Below are 17,500 nucleotides of genomic sequence, written 5' to 3' on the forward strand. Positions count from 1 at the left end.
CCCTGTCCTTAGACGCCGTGTTTCATCAGCCAATCACAGCGTGCCACGCGGCCGCCGCGCTCACCTGACGAGATCTTGGCGGCTTTGGCGAACTCCCCGTTCTCGACGCAGGTCACCAGGGCGCTGTGGTCGTCCACGGTGCTGCGGCGAGCCGCCGTGAAGCGCCCTTTAGCGCTTCTAGAGGCGATGACGGTGCTGAAAGAGACGGTGGGGTTGTTGTTAGCAGGCTCCGCCCCCTCTACCAGGATGGAGGTGACCGATTGGTCCCGCCCCCTCTACCAGGATGGAGGTGACCGATTGGTCCCGCCCCCTCTACCAGGATGGAGGTGACCGATTGGTCCCGCCCCCTCTACCAGGATGGAGGTGACCGATTGGTCCCGCCCCCTCTACCAGGATGGAGGTGACCGATTGGTCTGGCACCGTGACAGAATCTCTGTGGGGGCGTGATCGACCAATGAGGACGGGAGCTTCGTTGACATACGCTGGTCCCTGATTGGTTAGGAGGCCGTTAGCAACCCGCCTCTTTTTTTAAACGACACGTAAAGCTTCACCAGAAGGAGAACCACGGCGACCCGGAGACGAGGGAACGACCAGAAACAGACGAGCCGTCCTCAGGTAACTGGGTTAAACCGGTTCTCCCGGGTCCAGACTCACCTGGTGCCGCAGAGGACGCTCCCGCTGGAGGAGATGCTCGACTCGGAGGCGCAGCGGCGCCGAGGCTCCAGGAGGCGCGGCGAGGGAGCGGCGTCCTCCTCCTCCACCACGAAGCCGTTCGCTATTCCTGAGAAGAGAGGAGGAGGAGTCACGTGGCGGTTCTGGCGGTCCTGGCGGTCTCGGCTCGGCGGCGGAGTCCGTACCCGTGCCGAGGCGTTTTATCGGCGACTCCTCGTCCTCCTCCTCCTCCTCCTCCTCCTCCTCGCCGTCGGCGCTGCTGCTGCGCCGCCTCTTCTTGGGCAGGAGCAGCGTCTCCAGGCGAGGGATCACCACGGACAGGAAGGTCTTGGCGCCGAGCGGCGGCGCCGCCTCGGGGCTCCTGAGTGGTTTCTGGGGGCTGGCGCTCTTGGACTTACGGAAGAGGACGCCGTTCCGCCGGTTGCACGCCGCGTGGCCGTCGCCGTTGGGGAGCGGCGGCGGCTCCGGGGCGCGGCGGCCGTTGTGCGTGGCGGCGGCCGCCGAGGGAGACGAGTCGGCGTTGAGCCGCGAGGGCGAGCGGGCCGCCGCGCCGCCGGGCTTGCCGGCCTCCGGCGGCACGGCGTCGATCCGAGACAGCGAGGTCAGCAGCTCCAACATCGGCTCCTCCTCCTCCTCCTCCTCCTCCTGCGGCGCCGCTCCGGGTCGCGGCGTCTCCTCGGCGCCGCTCCTCCGTGAGTCGTTCCTCAGCTCGCTGCGGACCTCCGCGATGCTCTTCTTCAGCAGCTTCAGCCTCTTGCTGCGCGACGGGCTGGGCTTCATGGCGCCGCTCAGGTCCAGCGCCTCCAGCAGCGCCCGCAGCTGCTCCTCCAGCGGCGTCAGCCGGCGGTAGGCGGGGCTTAGCAGCCGGTCCACTGGGGAGGAGAGGCGGTCACGCTCAGGGTCGCCAACAGAACCACACGTCTCCCCGTCTCCCGACGGGCGAGCCACTCACCGTCCTCCCAGCAGAAAGGGGGCGGGGCCTCCGGCTCCGGGGCCTCGGGCAGGTGCAGCCCGCCGGGGAAGTCGAAGCCGATCCTCGCGGCCTCGCGGCGGGCCCGGCGCAGGATGGCGCCGCCGTGGTCCTGCATGCGCTGCGCGGCGCGGTAGAAGAAGGTGTCCTTGGCGTTGTACTTCATGCAGTTGAAGACCACGAGGTCGAAGTCGGCCTCCAGCTCATCCAGGCCGCCGTAGGCGTGGCGCTCCACGCGGCGCCGCATGGTGGAGAAGTCCATCGGCTCCTCGATGTGCTCCAGGTAGTCGGGGACCTGAGGGGGCGGAGCCGGGTCAGTCCACATCGCTACTTTCAGCTTTTATTGTGAAGGCGGGGCATTAAAACAGACAGGAAGTGATGACCACAGGCAGGAAGTGATGACCACAGACAGGAAGTGATGCGTGTGTCGGGTCAAATGGTGGACTGGGTTCCATAAAGCAGCCAGTCATAGTTGAAGTTGTTCCTCTAGTTGTAAACATTAGAGATGCACCGATCAGGTTTTTTGATGCCGATCACCGATCACTGAAATCAGTATCTGCCGATCCGATAATACCGATCACGGTGTCGATTGAAGCATTCTATTTATTGTGTAGCATTATTGCTATGAGGACTATGAGGAAATACATATATAAAGCAACTCAAACATTAAAGAAATTACAGATTTCTTTAAACATTTAGGACTTTTACTTTGAAAAATGTCCTAATTGATACATAAAAATTGTTTGATTGCTATTGTAGGGGATTTCAGATATGTATGGAACACATCTGCATTATTCATTTCCTGGAACTCTTGGGGAAATCTATTTACAGGACTTTGTTTAACATACAAAAGTCTGACTTATTTTTATAAACTCTTCCTTGGTCCAGTAAAAATGTTTTAATGTGAGCATGATTTAGGCTAAATCTCAGAAACGATCTCTAAAGATACAAAATCAGTTCATTGTTTACTTGTGTATGATTTGTCGACATCTTATTTTGAAAAACGGATGTTGTTTCACGTGGTTCTTTCCGCTAACTTTGCAAAACCGGATGTTGTCACTTAAATCCTTCCGCTAACTTGATCAAACCCTCTTTGCTCCCGATGGAATGTGTTTAGCGTGAGCATCTCTAGGGGCTCAGAGCCTCAGACATGTGAGAGTCGGCTGAGTCGACCCAGAGATTCAACTCGGGGGACGGGGAGCCGCTCGGTGGTGAGGATCCCCTCTAACCTCTCACTCTGCGGCCCTCGCCGGGCGCATCGTCTCCGTCTTGCGCGATTGAAACGTCTGATAGTTCTCGCAGATGTTACGTCATCTGATCGGCCGTTTTGAGAACGCCGATCAAAACCGAAAATGGGAATATCGGCCGATATGGATCGGTGCATCCCTAGTAAACATGTGTTGTAACAGGTGAGACAGGAGGAGCGGCCCACCTCCTTGGAGCTGACGGGTTGAGCGAAGATGCCGTACTGGTCCTTCTCCTGCAGCTGGCTGAGCACGGCCTGCAGCAGGATGTTCACCGGGGTCAACTGGACCTCCAGAGCCGACTGCTGCAGCTTCATCTGACACACACACACAGTCAGTGAGTGAGTCTCTCTCTCTCTCTTCCTCTCTCTCTCTCTCTCTCTCTCTTCCTCTCTCTCTCACCTCCTCCCTCTTGAGCTTCTCTCTCTTCCTGATGAGCTCCAGCAGCAGCCGGGCTCTCTCCAGGTCGTGGCGGAGGCGGTGCCACTCCTTCAGCTGCTCCTTCAGCGCCTGGTTCGCCTCCACGCGGTCCTGACGGGAAGCAAACGAGACGATTGGTCGAGGGCGTCCGCAGGACGAGGCTCCGCCCCCACCGAGCGCCACCGACCGTCGGCTTGACTTTGGGCGGCGTGGGGTTGGCCTGCAGCCGGCGGATCAGCGGCACGTTGGTCCTCGACTGCCTCTTCTGCACCCAGTAGCTCAGCACGCGCTCCACGAACACGCGCTTCCTCTGGACCGCCACCTGGTTCAGGATGCTGTCGAAGCTGCAGGGACACATCAGCCAATCAGAGAGGGGGCTGCCGGAGCCAATAAGAGAGGGGGCTGGCCGGGCCAATAAGAGAGGGGGCTGCCCGGGCCAATCAGAGAGGGGGCTGCCCGGGCCAATAAGAGAGGGGGCTGCCCGGGCCAATCAGAGAGGGGGCTGCCCTGGCCAATAAGAGAGGGGGCTGGCCGGGCCAATCAGAGAGGGGGCTGCCGGAGCCAATAAGAGAGGGGGCTGGCCGGGCCAAACAGAGAGGGGGCTGCCCGGGCCAATCAGAGAGGGGGCTGCCCGGGCCAATCAGAGAGGGGGCTGCCCGGGCCAATCAGAGAGGGGGCTGCCCGGGCCAATCAGAGAGGGGGCTGCCCGGGCCAATCAGAGAGGGGGCTGCCCGGGCCAATAAGAGAGGGGGCTGCCCGGGCCAATAAGAGAGGGGGCTGCCTGGGCCAATCAGAGAGGGGGCTGCCCGGGCCAATCAGAGAGGGGGCTGCCCGGGCAAACTCTGACCCGCTACAGACGTTAACCTGGAGACTACAACACCAGAACTATAATAAACCAGAATTATAATAAAACAGAATTTTAATAAAACAGAATTATAATAAAACTGAAATATAATAAAACAGAAATATAATAAAACTGAATTATAATAAAACTGAATTATAATAAAACTGAATTATACTGTATTTTAAATCCCTGAACTTATTTAATTGTCATGGTTTTCATAGATACTTATTATATACTTCTTCTTATATATTTAATCATAGATACTTATTATATACTTCTTATTATATACTTCTTATGATATATTTAATCATAGATACTTATTATATACTTCTTATTATATACTTATTATATACTTCTTATTATATATTTAATCATAGATACTTATTATATACTTCTTATGATATATTTAATCATAGATACTTATTATATACTTCTTATTATATACTTCTTATTATTTACTTCTTATATACTTCTTATTATATATGTATTATATACTTCTTATTATATATTTAATCATAGATACTTTTTCCTTCATCTAGTTGGGGTCTCGATGACCAGTAACTGAGTGGACCTGGTTCAGAAAACAAGATGCATTCTGGGAGTGTGGTTGTGCCGCCTACCTTGAGGCGGTGATGCTGGGCCCGGCGGCGGCGCCGGGCGCCTCGGGCGGCGGCGCCGGCTCCGGCTCGCCCCGCCGGCTCTTCCTCTTGGCCCAGCCCTTGGCCCGGGCCTTGCCCCTCTTGTCGGGCCTCTTGGGGCACGCCGCCCCGTCCTCGAGGCGCGGCTCGTCGTAGACGGCGAGCGGCCGGCGGTCGCAGCCCTCGGGCGTGTGGCCGCAGCAGTACGCCGTCTTCTTCACGGAGAAGGAGGTGCCGCCGTCGCCGGCCGCCGTCTCCTTGACGGGCTCCATCTTCATGTAGAGGCCGGCGCGCTGGGCGCAGCTGACGTGGAAGGCGCTGTAGCAGTGGGCGCGGTCGCACTGGATGCAGGCGCCCACGCCCTTCTCCTTGCACAGGTAGCACGTTAGCTTCCAGCGCGCCGCCGGGATGTCGCGCACGCCGTCGATGGGCTCCACGAAGACGGCGTCGGAGAAGCCCACCTCGGGCACCCACAGGGCGCACGCCACGTGGCCCCAGCGCTCGTCGTCGGTCCGCTTCAGGGCGCCGCCCCGGTTGGGGCAGAACACGCAGGCGGCGGGCCGCGCCGGGCGCTGCAGGCAGTGGCGGCACAGCCACTGGCCCTCGGGGACGTGCGGCACGCCGTAGCACTCCTGGTGCACCGCGATGTTACACGCGTCGCAGAACAGGATCACGTTGCTGTCGGCGCCGTCGCCGTCCATGCAGACGCAGCACACGGCGTCCTCGTCCACCGGCGGCCGCGGGTCGGCCCGGCCGCGCGCCGCGGCGTGCGCCTCCTTCTCGAAGCGGTCCACGAGGAACTCGAACAGGTTGGAGGAGGCCTGGCTGACGCCCTCGCTCCTCCTCCTCTCGTTCAGCAGCTCCAGCCAGGCGTAGTCCTCCTCGTCCATGTCGTACTCCACCTCCTCCTCCAGCTCCTCCGCCGTCCGCGCCGTGTACCTGTAGTACGCCGCCGGCCTCCGGGGCACCACCGGCAGGTTGTACTCCACCGTCCGGACCCGCGGCTCCGGCAGGCCGGTGGCCGCCAGCGCCGCGCTCTTCCTCTGCTGGCTGTTCTTGAGGCGCGCCGAGCGCACCAGGACCTGCTGCGGCTTGTCGCTGTTCTCCTTGTTGCTGTTGCACTCCGTGATCTCCTGCGCCGTCGGGTCGTCGTCGCCGACGACCTCCATCCTGTCGTCGATGCCGAGGCGGAGCACGCGGCCGTCCACCTCCAGCTCCACGATGCGCTGCGCCTGCGCGTACGTCAGCGTCTCCCGGTTGGCCGACGGCTTGATGGGCGACGAGTCCCTCTTCGGCGCCGCGGGGCGGAGCGGCCGACTCTTCTTCTTCATCGCGACGCCGTGAAGACCCTGAGAGAAGACGACAGGCGGGTGAAACGACGCGGCTCCACGGACTCGTTCTCTTTAAGCCGAGATGCGTGAAGACAGAACTGACATTCATGTTCAGTTCTATCAACTCAATTCTAATGCAGAGCGCCACAAGACACGCCTCTTCATAACCTGCTTATGGTTTATGTTCATCAGAGTTTAGGGACTGAGACTGTTCTCAATTATACAGCAACAGATGTAAAACATCCCGACAGTGTAACGCTGCGGCCGTTAATCCTCTCATTCATTCTATGTGTAAAGAGTTCGCTGAATTAAATCAGACATTATTCCATCAAAAGAACGCCAACCAAACATGAAGACCCAATCCTTGTATTTATTCTCCTTAATATATATATATATATATATACATGTATATATATATGTATATATATACACACATATATATACATGTATATAGGCCAGACACAATACAGGAAGTATTCAAAAAGTGTTGGATACAAAGTTATTGTCATGTATTCATTATTTTATTCATAAGAAGTCTTTATTAAATGTTTGTAGTTCACAAACTTTGGGGTTAAATATTTGAGAGTTGACTCAAGTGACATCATCAAAAGTTGCCAGGAGCCACACACACACACACACACACACAGTGTTTACATTTGCATATCTTTCTTCAAAGTGCTCGTGCACCTGTATCCCGCTGTGCATGTGTTGAAGACATTATTATGTATTGATTGCTTTGCTTATTCCGCATATGTTACACCTGTTCTATATCCTGGTGCTAATACGTCCACGTGAGAAGACTTTTGATGACGTCATTTAAACAGAGTCCTCCCAGCACCACAGGTAGAAACGTGTCAACACGCCGGGCCCCATCATACAACTTAAAGCCCCGGTGTGCACGAGCAGCCCCCCCCCCACCCCCCCCACCCGGCGGCTGTCAGCTCCCGGAGTCCGGCTGCAGCCGCCGGTGCTGCGGCTCGTTCAGTTGAATGGAGGGGCGTGCGCGCGCGTTCATGTGCGCGTGCCCCCTGACGGTAGCCGCTCTTAACTCCCGACGTCGATCTGTTGCCGTTAAATGGAGCAACAAGAAGCACCGACCGAGGGTCCGTTACAGGAACAGCCCCCCGGTGTCCTCCGTCGGGGCGGGCGGCCCCTCCGCTCCCGGTTACCCGCGTGAGGACACTCCGTCCACCGGCTGAACGTTAGCGCCGGTTGTTACAGTGAAGTGAAGGGGGGGAAGATGGCGACCAGCACAACAAGAAGCCGCTTCTGAAGGGGGGAAGGTGGCCCTCGCGCACGCCGGCGCAGACCGGGTCCCGGTGTGAACTAGTCCGGGCCGACGTTAAAGAGGCGCGGGCGGCGCGGGGCTCAACTTACCGGGGTATGTTCACGAATTCCGCGTGTAGAAACGGCAGCAATGGCGGCGGCGCGGCCTGCGGAGCGGAGAGGCAGTTAAATCCACATTCGGGCTCCGCTCGTCCAAACGGCCGCGGCGCGCGCTCAACCGAGCGAAGCTGTGCGCGTGGCCCGTGACGGGTATCCAGGGCGACGGGTGCCGGTTTGTTTAAAGGTGTTTTTTTTCGGGTGTCGGTCCTCGTAACCCGGGCGGCTGCTGCTCTGCGGGCCGTTGGTGGAGCAGCGGAGCTCAGCGGCGGAGCTTCTTCCCCCAACAACAATGCGGTGGTGCGAGTGCGTGGTGCGTCATGACGTCACCGCGTACAGACGCAGTGACGACGTGAACCGAAGGGCTTTTCCTTCTTTTACATTATATTATTTTATCTATAACATTACACTATTTGTATTTTGTTATTGTGATTAAATTACATGTTTTATTATATTTTAGTTTTTTAAATTATATATTACATTATTATGTTTTGTTTATTACATGATATATATAATTTATTTGATTTAATATATTTTATTATATTACAGTAAATTATTTTTAAAATTACATTACATAATTTAATGTTTTGTATTATATTTTATTTATTGTATTATTAATTTATTTTTTAAATGATATATATTTTGTATTATATAATAGGAATAATGATGATAACGATATTTAATGTAACTTAATGCTTCTCCAGCTGGATGTAAACATTGTACTTTGCTGTACTTGTATCTCCAGATATGTTGATGTTGAATAAACTCAATAAACTCTTTAAAAAGTCTTTTGGATCAGCTGAAAAAAATACATCGTCACAAAGCTGAAAACTGTTGGTTCTGTTTAGAGATATAAGCTTCTCACAGGACAGCGATGCCACACACACACACACATGATAATCTTATAGAATAAGATGCACTGAAGTAAATTAAACTAGAAAGCAGGATATGGAGGAGAAAAAACCCCATTAAATACAAATAACCTAAACCACATTTGTTAAATTTGCCTCCACAAGATTACTTTTATTCTTAAAAATATAAAATTGTAACACTTCCTCGAGCCGAATGGAAGGAAGTACCTGCCACAAAAATAAAACCAGAATGCTCTGGAAGCACAGAAACCAGGACGGGTCTCCATCTCGTTGTCAGACGGAGGATAACGATCCCGACATGCCGTACTGTCCCTTTAAGAGATGACGACGCTCAGGTGGATGGTGGCGCCTCGTCTTCTCTGGACAGCAGGTTGTTCTTGCGCAGGTGGCAGGCCTGCTGGTAGGGGGGGCAAATCGGCGGCTGGGTGGGGGGGGTGTACTGGTACTGTTTACCAGCATCCAGCTGAAGGAACAAAGATGGTTTAGAAATATGTTTTCTACGTAAAAAACTTGGAACAAGAACCCGTTAAAAATACCCACAATTCATCTTGAACCCTTGAAAACACAACAGACAGACACCTGTGTTTGGAAGCCGAACATCCATGAAGAAACAAAAACCCTTAATTAGTAAAGCCTCTAGTTAACGATTAAAGAGACATCATTTGACAGAAGTATTTTAAATTTACAAAATTGAGGCCTTTCTGAAGTGGCATTTAATATAACAATAAATTCACTCGTATATGTTTTTTTATATTATATTTTAGTTTTTTAAATTATATATATATATTACATTACATTATTATGTTTTGTTTATTACATATTTTTTTATTTGATTTCATATGTATTTTATTATATTACAGTACATTATTTTATGAACTACATTACATTACATAATTTAATGTTTTGTATTATATTTTATTACATTATTTAATTTTTAAATTATATATATATATGTAATTATTTTATTTCATATTATATATATTTAGTATTATATATTGCAGTACATTATATAATAGGAATAATGATGATAACGATATTTTATGTAACTTAATGCTTCTCCAGCTGTATTCTCCGCGCATTAACGATCCCCATAACATTCCAATTAAATACCACAAATATAATTTATAAAATGGTAAATTTATGTAATTGTTATTTAAAAAAAATAATTCATTCAGGAGCACGGCAATAATTAGAATGTTGATGTTGCGTCCTCACCTGCAGAGGGTAGGTCCGGTCCGAGTCGAAGGCGCTAAGGTCGCCGCACGCCAGGAAGGGGACGATGACGCGGTTGGGACCTTCCAACTGGTTAAAGTCCACGTCTGAGGGACAGAGACCCAGACTGAGGAGGACCAGGACAGTGACACTCATACGACTGAGGAGAGAGCAAGAGACTACCAGGATACGACCTTTAAAATAAGAACTACTGCATTCGTTTTAGTATTCACCACCGTTATAAACGAACCCGTCATTACCACGTATGGCCGCAGGGGGCGCTGTTCAGCACGATTCTTTGGCATCAACATGCATTAGGGCTGTGAAACGATTACAAATTGTAATCAGGTTAATCACAGGTTTCTGTGGATTAATCATGATTAATCATATATTACCGATATTCCCGGTATATTTTTGTGAGAACATAAAGATTTATGAAAAAAGACGGATATATACATTTATACACAGAGGTGCACAGAGGAGGTGGGGGGGGGGGGGGGCGGTGCAAGTGACTTTTTTTCGTCCCGATGTGCGCGCACACGCCGGCATCGGAGCTCTGCGGTGCGCGAGACGGAGATCGGAGTCGTGTTAACGCGACACGTAGAGACAAAATGACATGCTGCTGGTTAGAGACGACCAACAACAGACTGATTGGAAGCTCATTCTGCACATGCGTTAAATGTGTTATAAAAATTAACTAATTAATCCTGTAATTTAATTTTTCACAGCACTAATAATATATATAAATGTATATACAGTATACATATACACTACCGTTCAAAAGTTTGGGATCACCCAGACAATTTCGTGTTTTCCATGAAAACTCACACTTTTATTTATCAAATGAGTTGCAAAATGTATAGAAAATATAGTCAAGACATTGACAAGGTTAGAAATAATGATTTGTATTTGAAGTATACATTTTTTTCTTCAAACTTTGCTTTCGTCAAAGAATGCTCCTTTTGCAGCAATTCCAGCATTGCAGACCTTTGGCATTCTAGCTGTTAATTTGTTGAGGTAATCTGTTGAAATGTCACCCCACGCTTCCTGAAGCACCTCCACCAGTTGGATTGGCTTGATGGGCACTTCTTGAGGACCATACGGTCAAGCTGCTCCCACAACAGCTCAATGGGGTTGAGATCTGGTGACTGGCCACTCCATTACAGACAGCAAGCTGCCTGCTTCTTCCCTCAAGAGTTCTTCACAATGTGGAGGTGTGCTTTGGGTCATTGTCCTGTTGGAGGAGGACATTGGCTCCAATCAAGCGCTGCCCACAGGGTATGGCATGGCGTTGCAAAATGGAGTGATAGCCTTCCTTATATAAAATCCCTTTTACCTGGTACAAATCTCCCACTTTCCCAGCACCAAAGCAGCCCCAGACCATCACATGACCTCCACCATGCTTGACAGATGGTGTCAGGCACTCTTCCAGCATCTCTTCACCTGTTCTGCGTCTCACAAATGTTCTTCTGTATGATCCAAACACCTCAAACTTGGATTCATCTGTCCAGAACACCTTTTTCCAATCTTCCTGTCCAATGCCTGTGTTCTTTTGCCCATACCAATCTTTTCTTTTGATTGGCCAGTCTCAGATATGGCTTTTTCTTTGCCACTCTGCCTAGAAGGCCAGCATCCCGGAGTCGCCTCTTCACTGTCGACGTTGACACTGGCGTTTTGCGGGTACCATTTAAAGAAGCTGCCAGTTGAGGACCTGTGAGGCGTCTGTTTCTCAAACTAGAGACTCTAATGTACTTGTCTTCTTGCTGAGTTGTGCACCGGGGCCTCCCACTTCTCTTTCTGCTCTGGTTAGAGCCCGTTTGTGCTGTTCTCTGAAGGAGTAGTACACACCGCTGGAGGACATTTTCAGTTTCTTTGCAATTTCTCGCATGGAATAGCCTTCATTTCTAAGAACAAGAATAGACTGGCGAGTTTCACATGAAAGTTCTTTTTTCTGGCCATTTTGAGAGTCTTATCGAACCCACAAATGTGATGCTCCAGATAATCAACTAGCTCAAAGGAAGGCCAGTTTTATAGCTTCTCTCATCAGCAAAACAGTTTTCAGCTGTGCTAACATAATTGCACAAGGGTTTTCAAGGGTTTTCTAATCATCCATTAGTCTTCTAAGGCGATTAGCAAACACAATGTACCATTAGAACACTGGAGTGATAGTTGATGGAAATGGGCCTCTATACACCTCTGGAGATATTTCATTAGAAACCAGACGTTTCCACCTAGAATAGTCATTTACCACATTAACAATGTATAGAGTGTATTTCTGATTGATTTAATGTTATCTTCATTGAAAAAAACAATGCTTTTCTTTGAAAAATAAGGACATTTCTAAGTGATCCCAAACTTTTGAACGGTAGTGTATATATTTTTATTATATCCATATATATACACAGTATATATATATAAATAATATATATATAAAAATAAAAAGACATTTATATATATATATATATATATATACAGGACTGTCTCAGAAAATTAGAATATTGTGATAAAGTTCTTTATTTTCTGTAATGCAATTAAAAAAACAAAAATGTCATGCATTCTGGATTCATTACAAATCAACTGAAATATTGCAAGCCTTTTATTTTTTTTTATATTGCTGATTATGGCTTACAGCTTAAGAAAACTCTAAAATCCTATCTCATAAAATTTTAATATTTCCTCAGACCAAGTAAAAAAAAAGATTTATAACAGCTGAGTGTTTGTCAAGGCTCAGGAAACCCTTGCAGGTGTTTCGAGTTAATTAAACAATTCAAGTGATTTGTTTAATACCCTACTAGTATACTTTTTCATGATATTCTAATATTTAGAGATAGGATATTTGAGTTTTCTTAAGCTGTAAACCATAATCAGCAATAAATCAGAATAAAAGGCTTGCAATATTTCAGTTGATTTGTAATGAATCCAGAATGCATGACATTTTTGTTTTTTTAATTGCATTACAGAAAATAAAGAACTTCATCACAATATTCTAATTTTCTGAGACAGTCCTGTAGATATAGAGAGAGAAATATGTGTATTTATGAATATAATTATATAAATATAATATATAAATATGTATATTTAAAATATATATATATATATATACACTACTGTTCAAAAGTTTGGGGTCATCCAGACAATTTCGTGTCTTCCATGAAAACTCACTTTTATTTATCAAATGAATTGAACATTTCATAGAACATATAGTCAAGACATTGACAAGGTTAGAAATAATGATTAATATTTGAAGTATTAATTTTGTTCTTCAAACTTCAAGCTCAAAGGAAGGCCAGTTGTATATCTTATATCACCAGCATAACTGTTTTCAGCTGTGCTAACATAATTGCAGAAGGGTTTTCTAATCAGATATTAGTCTTCTAAGGCGATTAGCAAACACAATGTACCATTAGAACACTGGAGTGATAGTTGATGGAAATGGGCCTCTATACACCTGGAGATATTTCATTAGAAACCAGACACTTCCACCTAGAATAGTCATTTACCACATTAACAATGTAGAGAGTGTATTGTTGATTAATGTTATCTTTATTGAAAAAACAGTGCTTTACTTTGAAAAATAAAGACATTTCTAAGTGACCCCAAACTTTTGAACGGTCGTGTATATATATTTATATTAAATATATGTATATAAAACAAAATATATATAACTAAAAATATCGAAATATATATATATTTATATGTATATATATATATATATATACACATACATATATATACACATATATATATATATATATATATACAACCAACACGGTGAAGTGTTCCTATCAGGCTCTCGTTACCGTAGCAGTGATCCAGCAGAGGGTTCGACATGTTGGGCACGTAACCGTCAGGGGGGCAGTAGTTCTGGCACACCACGAAGGCTTCTGCAGACAGACAGACAGACAGACAGACAGGCAGACAGACAGGCAGAGAGAAAGACAGAGAGAAAGACAGACAGGCAGGCAGAGAGAAAGAAAGACAGAGACAGGCAGAGAGAAAGACAGACAGGCAGAGAGAGAGAAAGACAGACAGACAGGCAGACAGGCAGAGAGAAAGACAGACAGACAGGCAGAGAGAAAGACAGACAGACAGACAGGCAGAGAGAAAGACAGGCAGGCAGGCAGAGAGAAAGACAGACAGACAGACAGGCAGAGAGAAAGAAAGACAGACAGGCAGAGAGAAAGACAGACAGACAGAGAGAAAGACAGACAGGCAGACAGGCAGACAGAGAGAAAGACAGACAGGCAGACAGGCAGAGAGAAAGAAAGACAGACAGACAGGCAGAGAGAAAGAAAGACAGACAGGCAGACAGAGAGAAAGAAAGACAGACAGGCAGAGAGAAAGACAGACAGACAGACAGGCAGAGAGAAAGACAGACAGGCAGGCAGGCAGAGAGAAAGACAGACAGGCAGGCAGAGAGAAAGACAGACAGGCAGACAGAGAGAAAGACAGACAGACAGACAGGCAGAGAGAAAGACAGACAGACAGACAGAGAGAAAGACAGACAGGCAGAGAGAAAGAAAGACAGACAGGCAGACAGAGAGAAAGACAGACAGGCAGACAGGCAGAGAGAAAGAAAGACAGACAGACAGGCAGAGAGAAAGAAAGACAGACAGGCAGACAGAGAGAAAGACAGACAGGCAGACAGGCAGAGAGAAAGACAGACAGACAGGCAGAGAGAAAGAAAGACAGACAGGCAGACAGAGAGAAAGACAGACAGAGAGAAAGAAAGACAGACAGACAGGCAGAGAGAAAGAAAGACAGACAGGCAGGCAGAGAGAAAGAAAGAAAGACAGGCAGACAGAGAGAAAGAAAGACAGACAGACAGGCAGAGAGAAAGAAAGACAGACAGGCAGGCAGAGAGAAAGAAAGACAGACAGGCAGGCAGAGAGAAAGAAAGACAGACAGGCAGAGAGAAAGAAAGACAGACAGACAGAGAGAAAGAAAGACAGACAGACAGAGAGAAAGACAGACAGACAGACAGGCAGAGAGAAAGAAAGACAGACAGGCAGAGAGAAAGAAAGACAGACAGACAGGCAGAGAGAAAGACAGACAGACAGAGAGAAAGACAGACAGACAGAGAGAAAGACAGACAGACAGACAGGCAGAGAGAAAGAAAGACAGACAGACAGAGAGAAAGAAAGACAGACAGACAGAGAGAAAGAAAGACAGACAGACAGACAGGCAGAGAGAAAGAAAGACAGACAGGCAGAGAGAAAGAAAGACAGACAGACAGGCAGAGAGAAAGACAGACAGACAGAGAGAAAGACAGACAGACAGAGAGAAAGACAGACAGACAGGCAGAGAGAAAGACAGACAGGCAGAGAGAAAGAAAGACAGACAGACAGGCAGAGAGACAGACAGACAGACAGGCAGAGAGAAAGAAAGACAGACAGAGAGAAAGAAAGACAGACAGACAGAGAGAAAGACAGACAGACAGGCAGAGAGACAGACAGGCAGAGAGAAAGAAAGACAGACAGACAGAGAGAAAGACAGACAGACAGGCAGAGAGAAAGACAGACAGGCAGGCAGAGAGAAAGACAGACAGACAGAGAGAAAGACAGACAGACAGGCAGAGAGAAAGAAAGAAAGACAGACAGGCAGAGAGACAGAGACAGACAGGCAGAGAGAAAGAAAGACAGACAGACAGGCAGAGAGACAGACAGACAGACAAGCAGAGAGAAAGAAAGACAGACAGACAGGCAGAGAGAAAGAAAGACAGACAGACAGGCAGAGAGAAAGAAAGACAGACAGACAGGCAGAGAGAAAGAAAGACAGACAGACAGGCAGAGAGAAAGACAGACAGGCAGACAGAGAGAAAGACAGACAGACAGACGACAGAGAGAAAGAAAGACAGACAGAGAGAAAGACAGACAGGCAGGCAGACAGAGAGAAAGACAGACAGGCAGATAGAGAGAAAGAAAGACAGACAGACAGGCAGACAGAGAGACAGACAGACAGGCAGAGAGAAAGAAAGACAGACAGGCAGAGAGAAAGAAAGACAGACAGACAGGCAGAGAGAAAGAAAGACAGACAGGCAGAGAGAAAGAAAGACAGACAGACAGGCAGAGAGAAAGAAAGACAGACAGGCAGGCAGAGAGAAAGAAAGACAGACAGACAGGCAGAGAGAAAGAAAGACAGACAGACAGGCAGAGAGAAAGAAAGACAGACAGACAGGCAGAGAGAAAGAAAGACAGACAGACAGACAGGCAGAGAGAAAGAAAGACAGACAGACAGAGAGAAAGACAGACAGACAGACAGAGAGAAAGACAGACAGACAGACAGGCAGAGAGACAGACAGACAGCTGAATGTGGTATTACAGACTTAAGTCTCCATCAGCAGGTGGGCGGGGTTTGTCTCCTTAGCGGGCCGTGTGATTGGTCAGTGGGAGGAGCCTCACCGATGCTGGAGTTCCTGCTGCTGCGAGGCTTTGCACACGTCACGCTGCTGAAGAAGATCTTCAGCTGAGAGTAGAGCAGAGTCACATCCTTCCCCCTGAAGATCTGAGAGGACACGGTGATGTAATACACACATACACACAGATATATATATACACACACACACGTACTTACACATATAAATATCCACACACACAGGACTCACCTTGGCCACAAACGTGCCTCCAGGCTTCAGGACGTGAGTTGTGATGTTTAGAGCCTGAGGGACAGACGGTCAGTGTGACACACACACACACACACACACACACACACACACACACACACACACACACACACACACACACACACACACACACACACACACACACACACACACACACACACACACACACACACACACACACACACACACACACACACACCGCCAACAGCAGCTGAGCCTGGATGTACTCGTCCACGTCGTGGAGCCCGGTTACTATGGAGACAGAAGGGTCAATTAATCCAGACAGTGAAGTGAGTGACTAAAGGAGGCGGAGCCTTGAGAGGAGGCGGAGCCTTGAGAAGGAGTCTCACCATCTGGAGCGCCGTCACACACCACCAGGTCAGCAGGCTCACCCTCAAAGTGGAGGATGATCTCCTGAGCCGTCGACACCTGGGAGGAGGAGGAGGAGGAGGAGGAGGAAGAAGAAGGAGGAGGTGGAAGAAGAAGAAGAAGGAGGAGGTGGAAGAGGAGGAACAAGGAGGAGGAGGAAGAAGAAGGAGGTGGAAGAGGAGGAACAAGGAGGAGGAAGAAGAGGAGTGAGGTGGAACAAGGAGGAAGAAGAAGGAGGAACAAGGAGAAGACATGGTCATGTGACATGCTTCTTCTCTAGACCAGTTCTACGGGTCCTTGAGGATCTTCAGGGACCCAAAGAAACTACAGAGACCACATAGACCCTGAGACCACATAGACCACGAGACCACATAGACCACATAGACCACAAGACCACATAGACCCTGAGACCACATAGACCCTGAGACCACATAGACCACATAGACCCTGAGACCACATAGACCCTGAGACCACAAGACCACATAGACCACTGAGACCACATAGATCCTGAGACCCTGAGACCACATAGACCCTGAGACCACATAGACCCTGAGACCACAAGACCACATAGACCCTGAGACCACATAGACCAGAAGACCACATAGACCATAGACCCTGAGACCCCATAAACCACAAGACCACATAGACCACGAGACCACATAGACCCTGAGACCATATAGACCACGAGACCACATAGACCACATAGACCCTGAGACCACATAGACCCTGAGACCACATAGACCACATAGACCCTGAGACCACATAGACCACATGGACCCTGAGACCACATAGACCCTGAGACCACATAGACCACATGGACCCTGAGCCCCCCAGACCGTCCTCACCTTGGTGATGTCTCCCTGGATCTGAGTGACTCCTGCTAGAGGAGCCATGGCCTGCAGGTCCACCGCCATGATCTTCAC

General features: G+C 48.7%; 2 protein-coding genes across 5 annotated transcripts in view; both read right to left on the bottom strand.

Moving 5' to 3' along the window:
- Nucleotides 1–7,853, bottom strand: part of LOC130195920 (bromodomain-containing protein 1-like) — an 11,082-nt gene extending 3,229 nt beyond the window's left edge. The window contains exons 1-9 of one of the 2 annotated variants that reach the window (XM_056417716.1): nt 7,497–7,853; nt 4,771–6,137; nt 3,494–3,650; nt 3,289–3,417; nt 3,075–3,203; nt 1,625–1,937; nt 858–1,544; nt 655–781; nt 65–195 (exon numbers count right to left, since the gene is read on the bottom strand). In XM_056417716.1, the coding sequence (XP_056273691.1) occupies nt 65–195; nt 655–781; nt 858–1,544; nt 1,625–1,937; nt 3,075–3,203; nt 3,289–3,417; nt 3,494–3,650; nt 4,771–6,119 (3,022 nt within the window). In that variant the 5' untranslated portion in view covers nt 6,120–6,137; nt 7,497–7,853. Of the gene's footprint in view, nt 1–64; nt 196–654; nt 782–857; nt 1,545–1,624; nt 1,938–3,074; nt 3,204–3,288; nt 3,418–3,493; nt 3,651–4,770; nt 7,039–7,496 lie in introns of those variants that run through there. The other variant, XM_056417717.1, reaches the window with a different exon arrangement.
- Nucleotides 7,854–8,321: 468 nt separating this feature from the next.
- Nucleotides 8,322–17,500, bottom strand: part of ftsj1 (FtsJ RNA 2'-O-methyltransferase 1) — a 17,073-nt gene continuing 7,894 nt past the window's right edge. For 2 of the 3 annotated variants that reach the window (XM_056417725.1, XM_056417723.1), the window contains 8 exons: nt 17,423–17,500; nt 16,559–16,637; nt 16,408–16,460; nt 16,191–16,244; nt 15,988–16,090; nt 13,387–13,470; nt 9,590–9,713; nt 8,322–8,837 (listed from right to left, as the gene is read on the bottom strand). The exon at nt 17,423–17,500 is cut by the window's right edge and continues 43 nt beyond it. In XM_056417725.1, coding sequence (XP_056273700.1) covers nt 8,648–8,837; nt 9,590–9,713; nt 13,387–13,470; nt 15,988–16,090; nt 16,191–16,244; nt 16,408–16,460; nt 16,559–16,637; nt 17,423–17,500 — 765 coding nt within the window. In that variant the 3' untranslated portion in view covers nt 8,322–8,647. The remainder of the gene's footprint in view (nt 8,838–9,589; nt 9,714–13,386; nt 13,471–15,987; nt 16,091–16,190; nt 16,245–16,407; nt 16,461–16,558; nt 16,638–17,422) is intronic. The other variant, XM_056417724.1, reaches the window with a different exon arrangement.

The sequence above is a fragment of the Pseudoliparis swirei genome, chromosome 6 (assembly GCF_029220125.1).
Source record: "Pseudoliparis swirei isolate HS2019 ecotype Mariana Trench chromosome 6, NWPU_hadal_v1, whole genome shotgun sequence".
Lineage (NCBI taxonomy): Eukaryota > Metazoa > Chordata > Actinopteri > Perciformes > Liparidae > Pseudoliparis > Pseudoliparis swirei.